Source organism: Onychomys torridus, chromosome 11 (assembly GCF_903995425.1).
Source record: "Onychomys torridus chromosome 11, mOncTor1.1, whole genome shotgun sequence".
Taxonomy (NCBI): Eukaryota; Metazoa; Chordata; class Mammalia; order Rodentia; family Cricetidae; genus Onychomys; species Onychomys torridus.
The window spans coordinates 71118615-71139035 of NC_050453.1; the positions used below are offsets into that span (position 1 = coordinate 71118615).

At 39.7% G+C, this 20421-nt stretch overlaps 1 protein-coding gene across 2 annotated transcripts in view; it reads right to left on the minus strand.

Moving 5' to 3' along the window:
- Dpp10 (dipeptidyl peptidase like 10) overlaps positions 1-19978 on the minus strand; it is a 1497630-nt gene extending 1477652 nt beyond the window's left edge. Inside the window, exon 1 of one of the 2 annotated variants that reach the window (XM_036202538.1) lies at positions 19614-19978. In XM_036202538.1, coding sequence (XP_036058431.1) covers positions 19614-19673 — 60 coding nt within the window. In that variant the 5' untranslated portion in view covers positions 19674-19978. The remainder of the gene's footprint in view (positions 1-19613) is intronic. The other variant, XM_036202540.1, reaches the window with a different exon arrangement.
- Positions 19979-20421: the final 443 nt, after the last annotated feature.

Sequence of the window (20421 nt, forward strand, 5' to 3'; positions counted from 1 at the left end):
TAGAAATAATCAAAATCAGGGCGCATGATGTGAAATTCCCAAAAATTCAGTAAAGAAATTACATTAAATTTTATAAAAAGATTGATTTAGACTATTTATGGAAGAAAAAAGATACTTACTTTTACAGCATTGAATTTTTTCTTTGTATCTAAAAGATTGTTTAATAAGAAGAAATTTCAAAACAAGCATTTGCTCATATCATCATCATTGTTATTCAGTAAATGAGAATCATTCTAATTGTACTTGTTTACAATAGAATGTAGTTAGAAAAATAAGTGTTCCATTTGTTTCTGTATCTAGCCCTACAGCCACTGTGTGCGCACTTGTGTACATTTATTCACCTGTAAATTCACATGTGTGTGCAGATGTGGGTCGGGGGCACAAAATGAATTCAGGAATCTTCCTCCAGGGCTCTCCAATTTATTCTGTGAAGCAACGTAAGTCAACCAAACCAAGAGCTTGTCCACACATCCAGCTTGCTCTAAGGGTTTAAGTCTGTAATTAAAGGCAAGTCATCACACAGACCTAGATGTCCAGGAGATCTCAACTCAGATCCACTTGCTTATTGGGAATGTATGTACTTTATCCACTGAGCAATTCTTCTCCAGGCTTCCCTCTTTTATTTGAGACAGGTTTTCATGTAGTTCAGGCTGGCCTTGAACTTGATGTACAGCTGAGGATGACCCTGAACTTCTGATATGCCATCCTTCACTTCCCAAGTACTGTGATTACAGTCATGCCCAGCCACTCCTGGTTTATGTGGTACTAGAAACTGAAGCCAGGGTGGAACTATGTACCCCATCCATGTTGTTGATTCTCATTGGCCAAGGAAAACTGAAGACATTTCACAGAGAGTTGATAGGAGGGTCTTGGGAGATGAGTGTGGCTTTAACGTTTTCATCTTCTGTATTATATGTTGTTTGACTATGAACTGTCACTCAACCCATGAACAAGAGCAGCCAGGAAGCTTCCTGGGACTTAAAGACAAGTCACAGCAATAATAGGATGGGATTTTCTTTATAGTTACCCAAGAAATAGGAAGACCCAAATTTTTTTAAAAAGCACTGTGAAGTCTCATGCAAAATGGCATAAGATATCTGATAAGAAAACAATGAGTTGAATTAATATTTTAGGGTAAAAACATCAAATAAGAATGTCAGCATTAGAGAGACAGGTTAGCAGCTAACAGCACTTGCTGCTCTTGCAGAAGATCCATCTTTTGGTGCTTAGCACCCATGTTGGGTGACTTGTAACCACCTGTTCTTCTAGATCTAGGGAATTTGATTCTCTCTTCTGTCCTCCATTGATGACACACACACACACACACACACACACACACACACACACACACACACACAGTTAAAAATAAAAATAATTTTAAAAAGAAAAATTCATGAAACTATGACAAATGGGGGATTATTGGTGCTATTTCATTTTCTCCTTTGAACTAAAATATAGATCACTAAGATACTCTTTTTAAAATTTATTTATTTATTTTTTATTTTTACTTTATTTTATTTTATTTTTATTATTAATTTTGTGTTTTAATTTTACACATCAACCATGGGTTCCCCTGTTCTCCCCCCTCCTGCCCCCACCCCTACCTTCCCCCCATCCCCTCCCCTCAATTCCCATCTCCTCCAGGGCCAAGACTCCCCTGGGGATTTATTTAAACCTGGTGGATTCAGTACAGGCAGGTCCAGTCCCCTCCTTCCAGGCTGAGCAAAGTGTCCCTGTGTAAGCCCAAGGTTCCAAACAGCCAGCTCATGCACTAAGGACAGGTCCTGGTCCCACAGCCTGGATGCCTCTTTTAAAAACTATTTTATTAATTATTTGAAGGAGTAAGTGTGCTATGGGCCTGTATATAAACACCACAGGATGATTTAGGAGACCTGGTTCTCTCCTTTAACCACAAGACACTAGGGTTGAACTCATGTCACCATGAACTGAGCATGAACTCAGGCCTGGCAACTGCCTTTCCCAGTTGAGCCTTTTTGCCAGCCTTTTCTGCGAGATGCTTCAACTATAAAAATGTTCATGTCTGCCGAGATCTTAATTTGACTGTCTTGTCAAATTAACAAGGAATACATCCTGGAGATATGGGAAGGTACAAGTCATACATGAATTCTCCAACTCTATAGAATCTTCGGACATCAGTGTCAGGAAGTAATTCCTCTGTTCATCTTTATAGACCATGGCATGATTATGACCTCTGACCCACCCATGCAGCATATACCATGTACTTTGGGCTGATATGATTTATGTGGGTAGTAGAAATTAGTTTAAATCCTCAGAGAAGAACCTGCCTTGAAACACTGGTGTTACTGAAATGAAATGGTATGTGGGCAATGACAGCGCCAGTTAGCTGAAAGAAAAGGGCACAGCAGGAGTAAGAACATGTGGAGTAGGTGGGGTGACTATAGCTGTGACTTCTGTGTCTCTTCAAAATGGACATTGTGATTTCCTTGCTATGGTTCACAGAGTGGAGATATGGGGTTGAAGAGGTGATGGTTTTATGAGGCACTTCTCTTAGAGAATACTGTCATTACCTCAGGAGCGGGTTCCAGAGACAAAGGGGGAGCTTAGGTTAGTGGGGTAGTCCGGACAGTAAAGTGGTTGCCTGCAAGCATGAATACCTGGATTAGAATCTCTAAACCAATGGGGAAAAGCCAGGCACTGTGTTGGTGGCTGTGTACACTTACAATCTCAACAATCAGGAGCCAGAGACAGAGGGCTCCTTGGAGCTCCATAGCCTGTGAGTGTTACATATTTGGTTAGTTCCAAGCCAGTGAGAGACCCTATTTCAAAAACCTAGTTAGTAGAGACTATGGAATGGCACATGAGGTTGTCCTCTGAACTTCACACATGTGCACATGCACCTGCACACAATAAACTTATGCACACATGTACACACAAAGGATAAGCCTGCTAATTTTCTTTCTTTAACTTCTTTTTCCCCCCATGTTACAAAGCTACACCAAAATCCTGTTCAATCACCACAGAGCTCCTACACTTCTCAGCCTCCAGCATTGTAAGCCAAATACGTGTCTTATTCATCAATTAATTGACTCCTTTTCAGATAAGGCATCTTGTAGTGCATGCTGCCATCAAACTCACTGTGTAACTGAGGATGGGCTTGACAATCTGTTCTTTAGTCTCAACGATTAAAACAGGAGCAATTTGTCTCTTCTATCTTTTAAATCAAGATCAAAAATAATGAAATGGTCAGATGCTTATCTCAATAAATACATTAATTATACAGTTTTCATAAGATCATTTTCATTCCTAAGGTATCAAAACAACTTTCTATGATTTATATACTTTATTTGCAAAGTTCTCTGTAATGTATCTGGCTGATTATTTTTTAGAATTCTTTTCCCTTCTGGAGTTAATAGTCAAGCAAGATGGCAGACATTCCATTACAAACCAGGTACTGATGGGGTGGGAGAGATGGCTCAGTGATTAAGAGCAATATTGTTCTTCCAGAGGATCTGAATTTAGTTCTCAAACCCATGTCAGGCAGCTCAAACTCCTAACACTAACACAAGGGAGTTGACTGCCTTCTTCTGGCATCATGGCACACAGATGGCATACAAACAAACACACACACACACACACACACACACACACACACACACACACACACACGCAAGCACACTCACCTTTACAGAAAGTGACACACACAGGCAAACTATTTAAAATCCTTAAGAAGCCAAATGTTGAATTTCTATTATGGAGAAAGGCAAACCATTTTGTGAAATGTCTAACATATAGATTATGTTCATTTATTTTAATTGTTTACACTTATTTATCTTGGTGTGTGTGTGTGTGTGTGTGTGTGTGTGTGTGTGTGTGTGGTCATCTGTGCCATAAATGCATGTGGAGTTGTTCCACGAATCAAACTCGGGGTGTCAGGCTTCAGAGCAAGCTCCTTTAGACCTGGTGAGCCATCTTGATAGTCCTATATAGACTTACTACAGTCGGGTTCTGGTTCTTATCAATGTTATTTAGTACTTTAGAATGCATTTCATGCAACTTTTCCTTGCTGTACTCATATTTTTAGTAATACACCCATCTGAAATGGACAAGTTCTCCTCCATTGTGGCATTTACTTTTTCACTTTTTTAGTTATTTATTTTCATTTTACATACCAACCATTGTTCCCCTTCCCTCCACTTCTCTTACTCCTCACCACTTCCCCTCATCCCACCTCCCATCCACTCCTCCTAGTGTGTAAGGCTTCCCTTGGGTATTTCACACAGGCTGGCATACCAAGTTGGAGCTGGACCAAGTCTCTCCTCCCATGCATCAAGGCTGAGTAAGACCATAGGGAATAGGCTCTAAAAAGCCAGTTCATGTAACTGGGATAAGTCTTGGTCCCATTGTGAGTGGACCCACAAACAGATCAAGCCACACAACTGTCACCCTCATTCAGAGAACCTAGTGTTGTCCCATGCAGTCTACCCAGCTGACAGTCCAGAATCCATGTGCTCCCACTAGCTTGGGTCAGCTATCACTGTGGCTTTTCCCATTTTGATCTTGCCTCCCCCCCCTCCTTGCTCCTATAATCTCTCCTTCTTCTCTTCAACTGAACTCCAGGAGTTTGGCCAAGTGCTTGGCTGTGGGTTTCTGCATCTTGTTCCATCAGTCACTGGATGTAGGTTCTATGATGACAGTTAGGGTAGTCACCAGTCTGAGTACAGAGGAAAGCTAGTTCAAGCACCTTCTCCATCATTGCTAGGAGTCTTAGCTGGGGACATCCTTGTGGGTTCTTGGGGATTTCCCTAGCACTAAATTTCTCCCTAACTCCATAATGGCTCACTCTGTCAAGATATCTCTTTCATTGCTCTCTCTCTCTCTCTCTCTCTCTCTCTCTCTCTCTCTCTCTGTGTGTGTGTGTGTGTGTGTGTCCCTCCCCCAACTTGGCAATTTCGAACTCTCATGTTCCCAACCCCATCTGCTCCCCTCCACTACTACTCCCAGTTTACCCAGAAGATATAACCCTTTCCCCTTCCTAGGGCAATCCAGTGGCATTTACTTTTATCATGAGTTTGTTCACTCATTGCGTGCAGAATGATCCATATACTAAAAACCAATAGCAGTGGGACTAAATATTAATTATTTTCTGTGTGTTTATTATTTATTTTATTGTGTGAATGCTCATGCACAAGCATCAATACATATCCACAACCATGCATGTTATGTGCACTTCTGGACATCAAATGGCCATCTGCCCAAGTCAGTTGGCTTTTTCTAACATGTGGGTCATGGTGGATGCAATTCAAGTCATCAGACTTGGAAAGTACCCTTACCCACTGAACCATTTTGCAGGCAATAATTTTCAAATGCTTAACACATCTTATACCATTTACTTCCCATAACTCCAACATAAGTGGGGTTCTTACCTTAACTTACACAAGAATGCAGGAGGCTCAGAAAGGTTTTGAAAAGCTGCCGAAGACAACATTCTAAAAATGGCAGGCTGGAACACTAAACTGGGGCCATTTGATTCCAAAGCACACATGGTTAGCAAGTATGCAATATCGATTCTCTAAATAGATGGAATGCCTTTGGCTGGCAAAATACACATATGTCAAAATTTTCAAGTTCATCTGCTTTTAAGAAAGTGATAACTGGGGAAGTCAGTCTCTGAGTTTAAAAGAATCATCCTCAAAATGCAGAATTTTAGATATCACGACAGACAAATAGGGCAGCTGTCAGGAGTCTATTTGTGTTTCTCTAGCTCAGAGGTGATTTCTCTCTTTTATTAAAATGAGTAGAGTTAGAAATACCTGAACTAACATAGCAGGTTGCCAAGAAAGATGCTACCAGAATAGAATTTAGATTCTGAAGAACTAGGTGCAATCTGGTGAGGCTTCCCTGGGAACACAGTCAACAGAGAAAGGCCTCTCTATTGAGAACTGCTGGTAGCAAAAGACCATGATAGTATACAGCAGGTGACAACTAGTGCTCAGAAGGTCAACCTATCAGAACCAAGGGTTCTGTTGGAGGAAACCATGATGCAAGGTGTTATGAAATTACTGCCTTTTGAGTGAATTGTCTGTTTCTTGTTGTAAACATCTTGTGCAATACAGCTATGATATCTCCCCATTTACTGTGCATTTCCATGTTATGTATACATGTAATCTTACGGTTGCATCTCAATATTGCAGGCACACATAATTGTAGATAGTCTAGAAGATGGTTTTTATTTAACTGTACATTTTTTATGCATAGAAACACTAAAATACTTTTCATACTAGGTCTATTGTTCCACGTGGACTATAGAAACTTAAAGGTCTTGTTCTCCATCCTTAGCCATTGACAAGGCAAAATTGGCCAGACAAAGTGTCATCATAGAACTTTCACAGAGTGGAATTGCAGGTACCTGGACTTGTTGGATCAAAACCCTTCCTAAGAATTATAATGAGCTACAAGTGATAGTGCAGGTGTCTGGCCTTGGTGTATGTTAGTCCTTTGAGAGATCAGTAGCACCTGTGTTGCCCTAAGCTTCTTCCATAGGCACCTCCCCACTCTGATCCAAAAAACAATTAACTCTTTGTATTTATTTCTACACCAGTTTTTAATGCAAGATTTTAGGCTCAGTAGACTAATTATGTATAGGTCTTGAGATTCAGGTGATTAACAGGAAAAGGCTGTTAACTGACTAACCATGTCTGGATATTATTAATCACATAAAACAGTACATATATTCTTTGCCATTTCCATAGATCTCTCGTTGGTTTAATTTCTTCCCTTGTAACCTTTGTAGCTATTCATTTAAGAGACAGCCAGGACTTATTACAACCTATAGCTATTGTCAGTCACCAATTAAGCTGACCAAGTCTTTGCCAAGTGTGACTCTTACCAGAATAGTTGTCCCTGAGAGTTTACGTTGTAGTTTTTACTAACAAGTTGTTAATGAACAGAGCTATATAGAATATATGCAGATAGAATTGATTTAGAACAATAAAATGAATGTACTAAAGAACTCAGTATGTTTAGATTCTTTCAACATCCCTAAGTTTAAATCCTCAGCTGGTTGTTAGATTCTTCCACAGACCCTCGGAGAAAGCAATAGGGGCTGGACCTCTGCTGATCTCAATACCTTTCAATACCAAGAGACAGTTAACAGGAATGACACTGTCCATGCCTGAAGATACTCAACAGAGGCAGGCCTATTCTTACCCAGGGACAGCTAACATGTGTGGTCTCTCCCTGCCTAGACTTGTTCCACCCTAGAGGAATAGATAAGAAATACCTAAATGAGGATGTAAATAGGCTTGGGGACAGCAACTATTTCTTTAGAGATGGTGGGATCACAGGGGTAGAGAAGACAACCAAGGAGGAGGGCAGAAAACATGAGCCATCAGCCAGAGCTTTTTACCAAACTCAGCTGGGATCAAAGATGAGCTTCCAGTCTTCCATTCTTAGTGATCATGCTTTCACTAACCTCCTCAGCCCCCAAATCAGAAACACCTGTTTTTACTTTTGATAATTCATCCTGGGAATTAGAGAAAACAGAAATGTGTGTTCCTGGCAAGGTCCTTTCATAGTAGTGATGATCAAATCACAGTAACTATGATGTTGGTGGAGGTGATGCTCTCTCTCTCATCTGATGTTTCTACAAAGTGCATCATCTGCTCAGTATCTTAATCTGTTCTTCACCAGGAATGCCATTACTTGCCCATCAGGTATCAGTTCAAAGTTTCAAACTCATCTATGGGTTAAAATAAGATGTCACATCTCCGAGGTCCTACACATCGTCTTCTTACCTTCCTCTGGAAATATTCTATATTCTGCAGTTAACAAATGAATGGTCTGTTTTATTTTGAATACCTCTCCTTCATCCATGGTGTGAGAAGTGCAGACAACGAGCCACATTTTCAAAACATTGACTCTGTGTTATGTCTTTGTATCCAAACTTCTGCAAGATGTATCAAAATTATTTGTTGTGTTTGGGTGGATAGATGATTCATAAAGTACTTGCCATGCAAGCATAAGGACCAGAATGCACATTTAAAAAGCTGGGCATGGTGGTGGACACCTCCAATTCCAGCACTGGAAGAAGAAGATAGTTGGATCCCTGGAGCTCACTCTCTACCCAGCTGACCTTCATTGGTAAGCTTCAGAATCAGTGAGAGACCCTGACTCAAAAAATAAGGTAAGAGGAATGAATGACTGTTTAAAAAATGAACACATGAGTGTAGGAGAGAAAAGGGGTGAGGGGATGGAAGAGGGATTAAGGGAAAAGAATGGGGGTAGATTTGCTCAAAATATACTATAGACATGGGTGAGATTCTCAAACAGCAAAAAACATTAATTACAAGTGGAGAGCAATTGACAAAGATGACATATTTTGACCTGTGACTTCCATCTGCATGTGTACACATGTACACACACACACACACACACACACACACACACACACACACACACACACATGTGATCATGGAACATTCGTAACATACTCACTACATACCAAAAAAATTACACTCAGAGAAGCATTATTGATTAAGAAAACATATCTGATTAACACATTGGGATACGAAAGTCAGAATTATCTTTTAATGAAGTAGAATCCTCTTCCATAAGAGTTCTGGTACTGAATATGACAAGCAAAGCTTAAAGGTTTCAGACAGATGTCACAGCTCCCATATCTCAAAGGCTTCACAAGTAACTTTGTCAACATAACATGAGAAAATCTCCACTGCATGCTGTGAGCTTTCATATGTTGGCACAGGTCCCCCAGAAAACTCCTTTAAATTGTAGCCAGAAAGACAATGGGAAATGCCATAAGACATCTCCTGCCCGAGTAATGAGAATATTAAAACTAGGGATCACAGCGGAGCAAAGATTTGGGCTTTCCTTCCTTCCTTCCTTCCTTCCTTCCTTCCTTCCTTCCTTCCTTCCTTCCTTCCTTCCTGTCTGACACAGAAAGGAGGCAAGTTTTGTTGGAGAATAGTCACTGGGGAGAGGATGACATATAACATGAGGAATGGTTGCCAGGCTAAAGCTAAAGATCTGGGTAAGTTTGAACTAAATGTGCTAGGCTGGAGATAGAGTTCAGTGGTTAAAAGTGCTTGCTCTCACAGAAGACTGGAGCTTGATTCTCAGTGCCCACACTGGCCATCTCGTAATGACTTGTAAGTCACTTGTGCATTTACTACACAGCATGAGGACCTCAGTTCAAATCCCCAGCACCCATGTAAAGAGCTGGGCAAAGCCAACGCTGGGGATCACAAACTAAGTGGGAAAAAATACTCCAAGGCTTATCAGCTGTATCAGCTGACTGCTGTCAACATGTCTCCAGGTTTATGGAGGGACCGTCTCTCAAGGGACAAGTCAGAGAATGGTAAAACAGGATACCCAATGATGTCCTCCTCAGACCTCCACAGGTTCATATCAGTACCTACACATACATACACATACACATGCATATACATATCACACACACACACACACACACACAAAACATTTAAGTTTACATTTCTTTTTAAAATTATTATCCTTGTGTGTAAGTACATATAAGATCTTCTAATATCATGTGTGTGTGTGTGTGTGTGTGTGTGTGTGTGTGTGTATTTTTTTGTTTAGGTGTGGATGCACATGCACCACAGTGTACTTGTGGAGGTCAGAGGACAATTTTGGGTGTTGATCACTATCTTCTACTTTATCTGGAGACAATATCTCTTGGTCACTACTCTATAGACCACTACTCTATACACCATGGTAGCTAGCTGGCCTATGAGATTCTGGGATGCTCTTGTCTTTGCCTCTCACCTTACTAAAGGAGCCCTGGGATTACAGATGTGTGCTATTGTGTTCAGCATTATATGGTTTCTGACAACCCAAACTCAGGTCCACATGCTTACACAAGCACGTACCTTCTGAGCCACCAATCTCCTCAGGCAAAACTTTGCAAATCTATACCTAAAATCCCTGTGTGTTCACCATGCTTAAAGCTAATGTGACTAGCAGAAGTCACTCACATCTGCAGCTGTTGCTGAATGACAAACCAGAAAAGGACTTCCCAGAAGATAATTATTTGCATACTTCCTAAAATATTAAAGAGGAAAATTTTAATAGACTCAAATGTTGATTAGCATTAGTTTTTTTCTTTGTTGTTGTTGTTTTTAAAGACTAATGTGTTAAAAAGAATACCATTTAACTAACATCCTAAAAGGCCAGCTATCAGGAAACAATGCTCAGGAAAATGGGTGGTACCCTTCTGAATCTAGCTGATGAACAAACCTTTGTTTCCATTAAAATTTACCAACAGTGAAACATGTCTGGCTAAAAACATCTCACACATGATTGATCTTGGAAGACGGACCAGGAATCTTCACTGTCATCTGAAAGACATAAATCTCAGGAACAGCTCCAGACTCACAGAGATGGGACTAGAATCCATAGAATCAGTATCTGGCCTTTGCACAATTTACCCTTAAATTTAGCTTTCCAAGTACAGTAGACTTCTGAAAGATAACATGAACACTGGCCTCTTACATGCATTACAAGCCTTATTTCTTATCCTTCTTATCTATTGTGCTCTGCAATCCAGCCAGTCTCAACTATTAGCTGCTTTCACGATAGCTGGCATTCCTTCTTCCTTCTCTTTTGCTCATTTTCTCTGTCTTTGGATTCCCTCCTCCCCACTATTTATGCATTTAACTCCTGTTTAGAATTTCTGGGCCTTGCGATGCCTTCCCAGACAAGTACTATTATTTATCGACTTAGCACTTGTCAGTCGATTCTGTAATGTACTCATTTGGATCCTCCACGGTGTTCAGGATCCACAGGCAGCACCCTATTCACACAGAATTCCCCTTCGTTAAATGGTTCGCTAAGCTGCTGAGACAGTGAAGACTACACCTAAGCCTCTGTCGCTCAGCATGATGGGCTCGCTGCCTACTGTAGGCAGAAGCTCTTGACGTGGTCATTTGTTCTATTATCCTATCTTCCAGAGGATATGCATACTTATAGGCATCCCTATGTATGTGGATATATATATACACACATACACATAAACACACACACGTAATCTTGCCAAGCTATCTTTCTTTGATCAGAAATGTCTACACCGAGTGCAGTTTCTCTGCCCTGATTCTATCATTATTTCAGAAAATTTATTTAAGTGGAGAGCTCATCTATTAAAGATAGTAAGTACCTCCATGCTATTTGCTTTCCATTAAAATAAAGTACAGTCCATTTTTCTTAGGGCAAAATTCTGGAAACCAGAGTTGTGGGAAGTGGTGTTTTTCAATCTAGCAGCAATGATTCATTTTAGAAATTAAGGTTTTCTAATGAGAAAGCCTGACCAACGTGCTAGAGCAACACTCCCCCAGCAATGCCCAATTCATTAAACTCAGCAGCAATTGTGCCTGTCATGCTTAACCCAGGCTTCAAAGCAGCCAGCAGAGACTGGTCTCCATCTGATGCAAGACTTTCCTCTTCACTAATAGAGAAAGATGTTCAAACTGCAAGGTCTATTGTTGACTTTCTAAATCTCCTCACACTTGAGTATAATAGCATGCCTGTTATCACAAGCTGGAAGACTTATAGTCATTTCTTCAGATGTTGTCTACATGTTTGGAAGCAAGATATTTAACTCTGCTTAGGCCAAGGAGGACTTAGCATGGCTAAGAAATCAAGCTTTAGACTCCATTACTTGGGAAAACAAAACAATTTACAATATTCTTTCCTTCTTTTGTTCAATAATATTAACTAAGCACTTACTAAGCACCTGACATTGGTTGAGATGGATGTTAAGATTAACAAACATGAAATATAGAGACTTGCAACATGGCTGGTAATAGCTAGTTGTTGGGAGGCTTACTTTGATACATATAATTACAACTGAAAAGATCCATTTTTCTTCAGGAGGTATAAAGGACTATGTATGAACAGACAATTATCTGAACTTTGAAGTGTTGGACTAAGGGAGTCTGAGAACTCTCCCTGAGAAAATTCTCAGGAGACTTAAAGTAATAAAGAGCAATTAGCTGCTGAGAGAGGGAGTGTCACTTTTCTTCAAGGATGTGGCCAATGGTAGGTGGCCCATGCCTTACTGGATGACATCAGATGCATGAACATCTAGGAATTCCAATAAGCTGATTAAGTAAATACATAGGATATGATGTTGGGAGGGAGATATGCTGGGGAATTCTGGGGGGCAGCTACATCGGAAGAGTGGTGGGTAGATCTGATTGAGATTCATTACATACATGTGTGTAAAATCTTCAAAGAATAAATTGAAAATATTATTAAAATTAAAAAACCAAAAGGGATCTGTTAAGAAAACCATATCAGGACAGCATTAATAAGGGAAAGGAAGCAGCAAGTATGGAAGGAAAGCCAAGGTTTAAAGACCATATCCATGTGATGCTGCAACTTTTCTTCAAGAAAGCCATCTGCAATTTAAGAACCAACCCATGTACTTAACAACTTGGTAATATGGCACGTAGATGAGCAGTTGCCTTTCTATTTGATTAATTGACTCTTTAGGCAGTATTTGAATCCACATCTCTCCTGTCTCCTACCTTTTTGGTACAAGTCCATGATGAAATTGTGCAGATGTTACTACAGAATTTGAGGATACTTTTCAGCTCCTTCAAGAATTCAAAATGAGTTTTACCATTATCATAGTTAATAATAATTGCAAATAAAATTCTCAGCATTTATGCCATAAAATTGATTCTCACTCTATACCTCTCTATGAAAACATGAAATGCCTTTAAAATTGCTATTAGAACAAATTATAACACAAAGCACTTACATAGCATCTTTGTTTGGGGAGATAATTTAAGTTTATTGCCTTTATGTTCCCTGGAAGAAAAACCTTAACAGGGTTAATTGTCTTTCCTAAGCCATATGATTCATTGTGGTAGAGAAGAGTAAAAATTCAACTTAAAGATGTCCATCCACAGGAAAAATATCCAACCCTTTAGCTTTGTACTGACTACCCCTGTTGTACAAAATGTAAATCTCAGGCCATACAGATGGCTCAGTAGTAAAGAATGTTTGTTTCTTCCAGAAGATCAGGATTCAATTCCCAGCACTCATGTTAGGTGGCTCACAGCTGCCTATAATTCTAGCACCAGGGGATCTGACATTCTCTTCTGGCCTCCATAGACAACTACAAACATACACCCACCACACACCGCACCCCCACACCCCCACAGAGAGAGAGAGAGACAGACAGACAGACAGAAAAAGACAGAGATAATTTTATAACAAAAAAGAAAATGTCACTTATTGTATGGCTTACCAACCAGCTGAAATTTAGCTCTGTTAATGAGAGCACAGTCTGTGTTTGCCCCTGGGAGCCCTGGCTTGTCAATGATTATGAACTTCATTTCTGTTGTGCACGACTGCCAACTATCACCTTCCCACCTGGCTTATATCTAAGGTCAAAGAGTTTTCATGAAGAGGAGGAAGGCCATGGCAATCAAATGCCCCATAAATAGTGCTTTGACAAAGTTTACATGCAGCCAGAAAGAAGGGAGACATTCTTATTCTTAGGAAAATAGATGGAACTGGAGATTGTTATGTTGAGCGAGACAAGCTAGACTCAGTAAGAGAAGTAACAGTTATTTTCTCTGACACATGGAGTATAGGTTATATTTATAACATTTGATGAGTTTTACATACATAGCATTAATTATATATAATATACTTATATAAATTATATATAATAATATATATGTATAAAACATTACATATATTTTCAGATGATATAGAAGTAAAATAGTAACCCAAAGTTTCGAAGTGTATTAATTACCATATAGCCCCCAAACAATATCAAAATCAATTTTGTTGAAAGCCAAACAAAACACCAATGAAGTCTTTGAGATATCCTATATTAATTTAAAACATGATGAGAGACTCTGAGCCTCAGTTCTTATTGAGTTATATGAGGCAAAATTAGCCTTCCCTAGAACTGACAGACATTAGCATTTCTTTCGTAACCAACTACTACACTACTACATGTTCAAAAACTGCTGTGTGGAAAGTCTGGAGTCAAAGCATCCCTGGGAAAGGTGAGAACTTGACTCTCAGAGAGCTCATGTTATTAATGGTGGGGCAGAACATTCCGCAGCTGCCATACTTCTGTGATAACCAAAGATGGAGAGGTCTTAGAGGCAAACCAAAGCCCAAGCATGTCTTGCTGTCAAGTCCTTTTGCTCAGTGGTTTTGAAACTTCATTGTGCCTCAGGAGCATCTGAAAGACTTGAAACTGGTTCATTAGATGTGGCTAGAGACTGAAGGATTGTTTTACAATTACCTTTATTTTGTGTGTATAAGTGTTTGTCTGCAAGTATGCATGTGCACCATTTGTATGCAGTGTCTGGGGAGGTAAGAGTTCACCTGGTCCTGTAGTTACCGATGTTAGTGAGCTGCCATGTGGATGCTGGGAATCAAAACCAGGTCCCCTGCAAGAGCAACTATTGCAGCTTAACCATTGAGCAATCTACCCCCTGGGTGGTTTGTTTCTATGAATCCCCAGGATGTGTTAATGCAGCTTGAGTGAGGATCTGCACTGTGGTGTTGGCTTATTAAAGCACCCATAGTGCCTTCTCAGTTTTTTGTTTTGTTTTGTTTTTGTTTTTATCACCAACAACCATGACTCCAGTGGAGACTGGAGAGATGACTCAGTGGCTGAGTGTATCAGCTGCTCTTCCAGAGTCTGCCTCTTCTAGCCTCTGCATGCACCAGCACCCACATGGGCAGGCACACAACAGCGCGCATGCACACACACACACACACACACACACACACACACACACACACACAAACACACACACATTAATCTAAAAAACGCAATGTCTCCTCTAACTGACCAAAACATGAATTTCTAGTTAATTATAAAGATATTAATCTTCCAAACAGACGATGAATTAGTACTTTTAAAACTTTTAAAAGTACTTTAACAATATCCTGATCAAGAATGCTTCTTCAAATATAAGGCTGACACTCAAACATTATAAATGTCAGAAGAGATCATTTTCATAAAGAAATGTCATGAGAAAAGGATATAAAAGGGGCCAATTATAAGTGTCCTTTTTATTAAAAGAAAAATAATACAGCATTTAATAAATGAAAATTGTAAATGACTATAAATTTGTCATTTGTGGGCTTTCTAAGCCATGACCCTCTTCATGCTTAAGACAGACTTTGCACACTAAGCTTATGATGACACTGTGTTAAGATAGTTAAACAACCTGGTAGATTCAGTCCAGGCAGGTCCAGTCCTCTCCTGCCAGGCTGAGCAAAGGGGCATAAGACCTAGGTTGAGCTGAATCCCCAGAGGAGTCTTGGCCCTGGAGGAGATGGGAATGGGGGGTGTGCTGGTGGGAAGGTGGTGGCGGAGGCAGGAGGGGGGAGGACAGGGGAACCCATGGCTGATATGTAAAATGAAATTATATTATAAAAAATTAAATTAAATTATAAAAGAAAAGAAAAAAGATAGTTAAACAAGGCAGACCACTTCTAGGAGAGGCAAGAAGTGACATGCACATACAGTAGTCACTGTCTCTGGTTTATTCTAGACTTCTATTTTGGCTTGCCCTGCAGAACACTGCTTAGGAAGGTGGCTCATCCTAAAGGAAACCCTGTAATTCTCCAGACAGAGCTTTAGAGCTCAGCCATGCCTTTAGTCACTATAGCTCCACCACTGGGAGCTCTACCTTCAGTGTGTGTCAGCATAAATGGTGAAATAAGACAGTAACATATAGAAACATTGTATTTATAACCTCTTTCCTTATTATTTCAAATGATTTTGAACTTAAGGGACACATACATGCTTTATATCATCATACCACAAACAAGTTTTCCTTACACACTCTTGGAGATCTGTGGACATCATTAGCATATATAATTATGGGCTATTATTAAACACTAAATTATAATACTAGCTCATGGTTCATGTCATAGTGATGTGTGCACATCCTTTAGTGAGACAATTACAAGCCAGTTTGACTACGATAGTCTACCTCAGTGTTACATTACACAGTACTAATTTCTTAGGGGCCAGAGAGGTTGTTCAGTGATGAAATCATTGCTCTACAAACCCAACAACAGGAGTTTGAGTCCTGGAGCCCACATCAAGGTGGAAGGAGAGACCTGGACCAACTCCTCAGAAATCAAGTTCATAGTGACCACCAAGTTCAGATCTGCATTTCACCTTTTCAGTTTCTAGAACTCAGGATTTGAATGGGAAGCCCTTTTCTGTTATTTTCATTCTTGTGAGCTACTCTTTTGCTTGCAAGACTTGTAATCATTTCAGAAAAAGCTCCAGTGACTTTTACAAGTCCTGCAGGGGGTGAATGGTTTATGAGGATGCCCCACTCAGCATTCTACCCAAAGTGATCTGGAAGCATGCTGGGCAGTGTGATTTGACTGCCTCTGCCTGGTTCTCTCTTACCAATCTCAACTGTAGGAACAAGCCAGTGTCATTATATCACCACATTTGTGTCAAAGACTGGGTAGCGAGGCTGGAGAGATAGTTCAGAAGTTCAGAGCACTTGACAGTTTTGCAGCAGACCTGTGTTTGGCTCCCAGAACCCATACATAGTGACTCACAACCTGTGGTAACTTCAGGGCCAGGTGGTCTGGTGCCTTTTTGTGACCTCTGTGAGAACTCACACACATGAGCACACAAACATACACAGGTACACATGTATGCACATAAACAAAAATGAAAAGTGTAGAGTAAATTGGTTGAACTGGACAATAGCCAAAGTAGGACAAGCAAATGTCAAGCAGTCAAGATGATGCTTTCCACCATTTCTCCTACTCCAGATCATCCACTAACATAACCACAAACAACTTTCATTGACAATAGAGGCTGAATTTGATCCTTGGCAGATCTCATAACTTCTTAAACTGAAGGAGTGGGAAACACACACACACACACACACATACACACACACACACACACACACACACACACACACACACACACACACACACACCTTTCTTTGTGGTTTTGGAATTTGGATTTTCACCTGTTTTTAGTTGATACATTCCGTGTACCCATTCTTTTTAACATTAGTTGTACCAGAGACAGGGCTAAGCATTATTTCCTGTACTGACAAATAGGAGGAATTCCCTACAGGTTTACTGCATGGTGGCTATGTGAGAAAAGCCCCTCAAGCTTCTAGAATATCTTTCTAAAGTAGAGCAATATACAACTTTTTCAGAAGCTGAGTATTTTCAGAGTCCTAAACTGGGTTAGAATTATCTTTAGGCCAATACACTCCACAAGAGGGTTTGACTTTAATTTGTCAGATAACTTTAATGAGGGGGAAATTAACCCCAAATAACCACAAATGGCACCAAGATTCCAAAAGTTCAAATTCTTGTGCACCATAGCTTTCCAAAAACCCTCCCAATCTTAGGGATTTTTTTTTTTTTACCTTAGGTTGTTATTGCATTTTGCTCCTAGGCTAATGCATTACCTAAATATAGACAGCCATTTTTAGTATAAATTCCAAAAGCCATAAATGTTTCATAATTGAGGACATAATTCGAAGTAAGAGAGCTTTTTCCACTCATCCCTTTTTATGGTTGCAAATTGGAAAATACTCAAGTAATTACTCCCTTAATAGTTCAATGCTGGCAACTCTATTTTATGGACCTCACAAGCATCTTTGCCTACCCCCAGAGCAGTATAGTGGGTTACAGAAAAGAACTTAACTTGTACAATTAACCAAATCACCCAGAGCTTTGATTCAAGATTCTTTCATTAAGCCATTAATAAAACGCATTGCTAAGTAGTGGGTCGTCCAGTCTTTATGATGCTTTCGCATTCCAATTCAATGGCTGCAGTTCACATGTGCAAGATCAGCAAGCTGAAGAAAAGCCTTGAATCTAGAAACATTTTCTTTTCTGCTCCACACTTTGTCCGAGAGCACTCAATGCCAGAGAACTAATAAGGGAAGTGATTTTTGAGTCCCAGAAAGTAGAATGCATTTGTGTCTACCCAATAAAGAGAAAAGCAAATGAAGTGCTTGATTCCTATGACCTCAAAGGCTTAAGCAGAAAGCCGCTGGTCATTTTATGGTTTCTAAACAAAGGTAGATAGACAGTTTGTAATTCTACCCCCACTTCAGACTCCAACACTTATTTCCTACTAGAGTTTATATATCACAATGCAGAATGTCATATGTTTTATTTCTTGGCATTGCTCAGTAGTGGTATGCTTATGTAATTGACGAATGTAGGGATCTTATAAGCAGAGAACAATTTAAATCCTAAGGCTCAATGTTTCATTTCTAAACTTGGACACAGTACAGAAAAACCAATGCTGAAAAAAGATTCTGCTTTGACCATCATAGAGTGTGTAAATTATCTGGATTTGGACTCTATGTGACTTCAGTTAACCCCTTCTGTTGACATGACTTCAGTTAACCTTCTGTTTATATATATGATGGGAGTCTAATTATACATCATCCTAGAGACCTCAGTGCCTTTAAAACATAACCGCAAATAAATAGAGTGAAATGTGCCATTTATGGTCCATTTATTACTAAAAGTCACTGAGAAAGGGCAGGCAAATTCATGAGAAAGAGATATTGCTGGAAATTATATTCATTTTGTAATTACAGTCAATGCAGCATTATCAAGGGCTGATATAGAAAACAAAAAAGAGCTGTAAATCATACAAATTCAAGCTTCTTAGGTTCCAGCACCTTAGTGAAAGGTGTGCAGACTTTGTGAATGACACATGGCAGCAACTAAAGATAACCCACCAGGCTATCATTGTGTTTGTGAAAGACTTTGAAAGACACATACCACTTAGCTGCAAGATGCCAACTAATCATACAAATACAATCCAGGTTCAGATAAACAGCAAGATAGAGAACATTCCTCACTGGAATCATGTCATTCTGAGTCCCTTGAATAGTCATGTAAAGACCATGAACTAGCACAGAAAACAAAATCCTGAGCTTTCTAACTTACTTTTGACTTATTTTTGTCAGAAAAAAAAACCACCCACAATTTCATTTCAACTTATTAATTATCATCATCATCATCACAAAAGTGGTCTTAAATAGTGGATCCAGTCATTTCACTGTTTCTAAGTCTGTAAGTTGGTATTTTTACACTATTCTCAGTCATTTGCACACTCACTAGTGTGACTTTAGTACAAGCACCAGTTTAATGTTCACAACAAGTAATTTACTTTTCATGAACTCTCAGACACATGAAGAGAAGATGCTGTGTCGACATTCAGAGCCAATGTAATGTTTTCTGTTTCAAGCCGTTCACAAATTCATCACCAGTTCCCTCAAGAAAACTGACACACATAAAACTCTTCTAGGCACTCACTGAAGTTTATTCCTGAAACATGCCACAGATAGATTCTCATCCAAAGAATAAAAATCCAGTTATCAGTATAAAATAAGCATCTATGGAAACTACTGTCTCCAGTCTACATATATGAACAAACAGAGCCAATCACTTTGCTGAGATCAAGCCTTCAACTGAAACTCAAACCAACTGGGCATCTCCACCAGCAGTTCCTGCTGAACCAGTGCCTACGAGCAAAACAGATGCATAAAGACACCTGTGCAAAATCAGAGAAAAGCAACAAAACCAGATCCTACCTTGATGGTTTTGGAGGGCTGACACTTAATGTGGTGGGACACGCTGGCCGTTTGGTTCATGTTTCAGGACCCTGGACAGTGCACGATCCACAGGCAAAGTTCCAAGATAAACCAGAGATCAAGTCTCCTCTGCTGCACTTGAGCAAGGGGCTGCTGCTGTTGCTGCTGCCTCTGCTGCTTCTGTTACTGCTGCTGTCTTACTCTGCAGGCTGAAACGCTGTCAGGCTGGAGGGATCTGCAGCTCACTTAGCCCTAAATAAAGCATTTACTTGGTTCATCATTCTCAGAGCTCTTGGCAATATGGGATAGAAAGCCGACTATTTAAATTCACTTGCACGGTATCTTTTCAGTACTGAGTTGTGACAGATCTACAGTGCAGCCAATAGACTTGGCTCTCATGCTTATTTCAAAGGGACGAATACCAGGAAATATACAGAGATCAATTGCAGCCCTACAGTTTAAAGGGGCACTCTCTCAATAACCCTGGTGCTACCATGTTATACATTTGTTTGGGGGCTGTACAAAATAATTTTCTCTCTTCTCTCTCTTGCTCTCTCTGATTTTTTAAAAAGAATTCATTATCAATCTAATACTAAATTGTATCTATTTCTTCTGAGTGCTAACAATCAAAACACCAGTAAGTGCTTTAAAAGACCTGTTGATGGTATGTAGTAAAGTTTTAGGGTTTTACATCTGTATGGTGAGATACTTACATAACGTATGGATACTTAAGCTACTGGCTTTTCTTTCAGCTTGGAAAAGCTAAAGGTAGATACAATAATCATTGCATATTTCACCAAAGCACAAA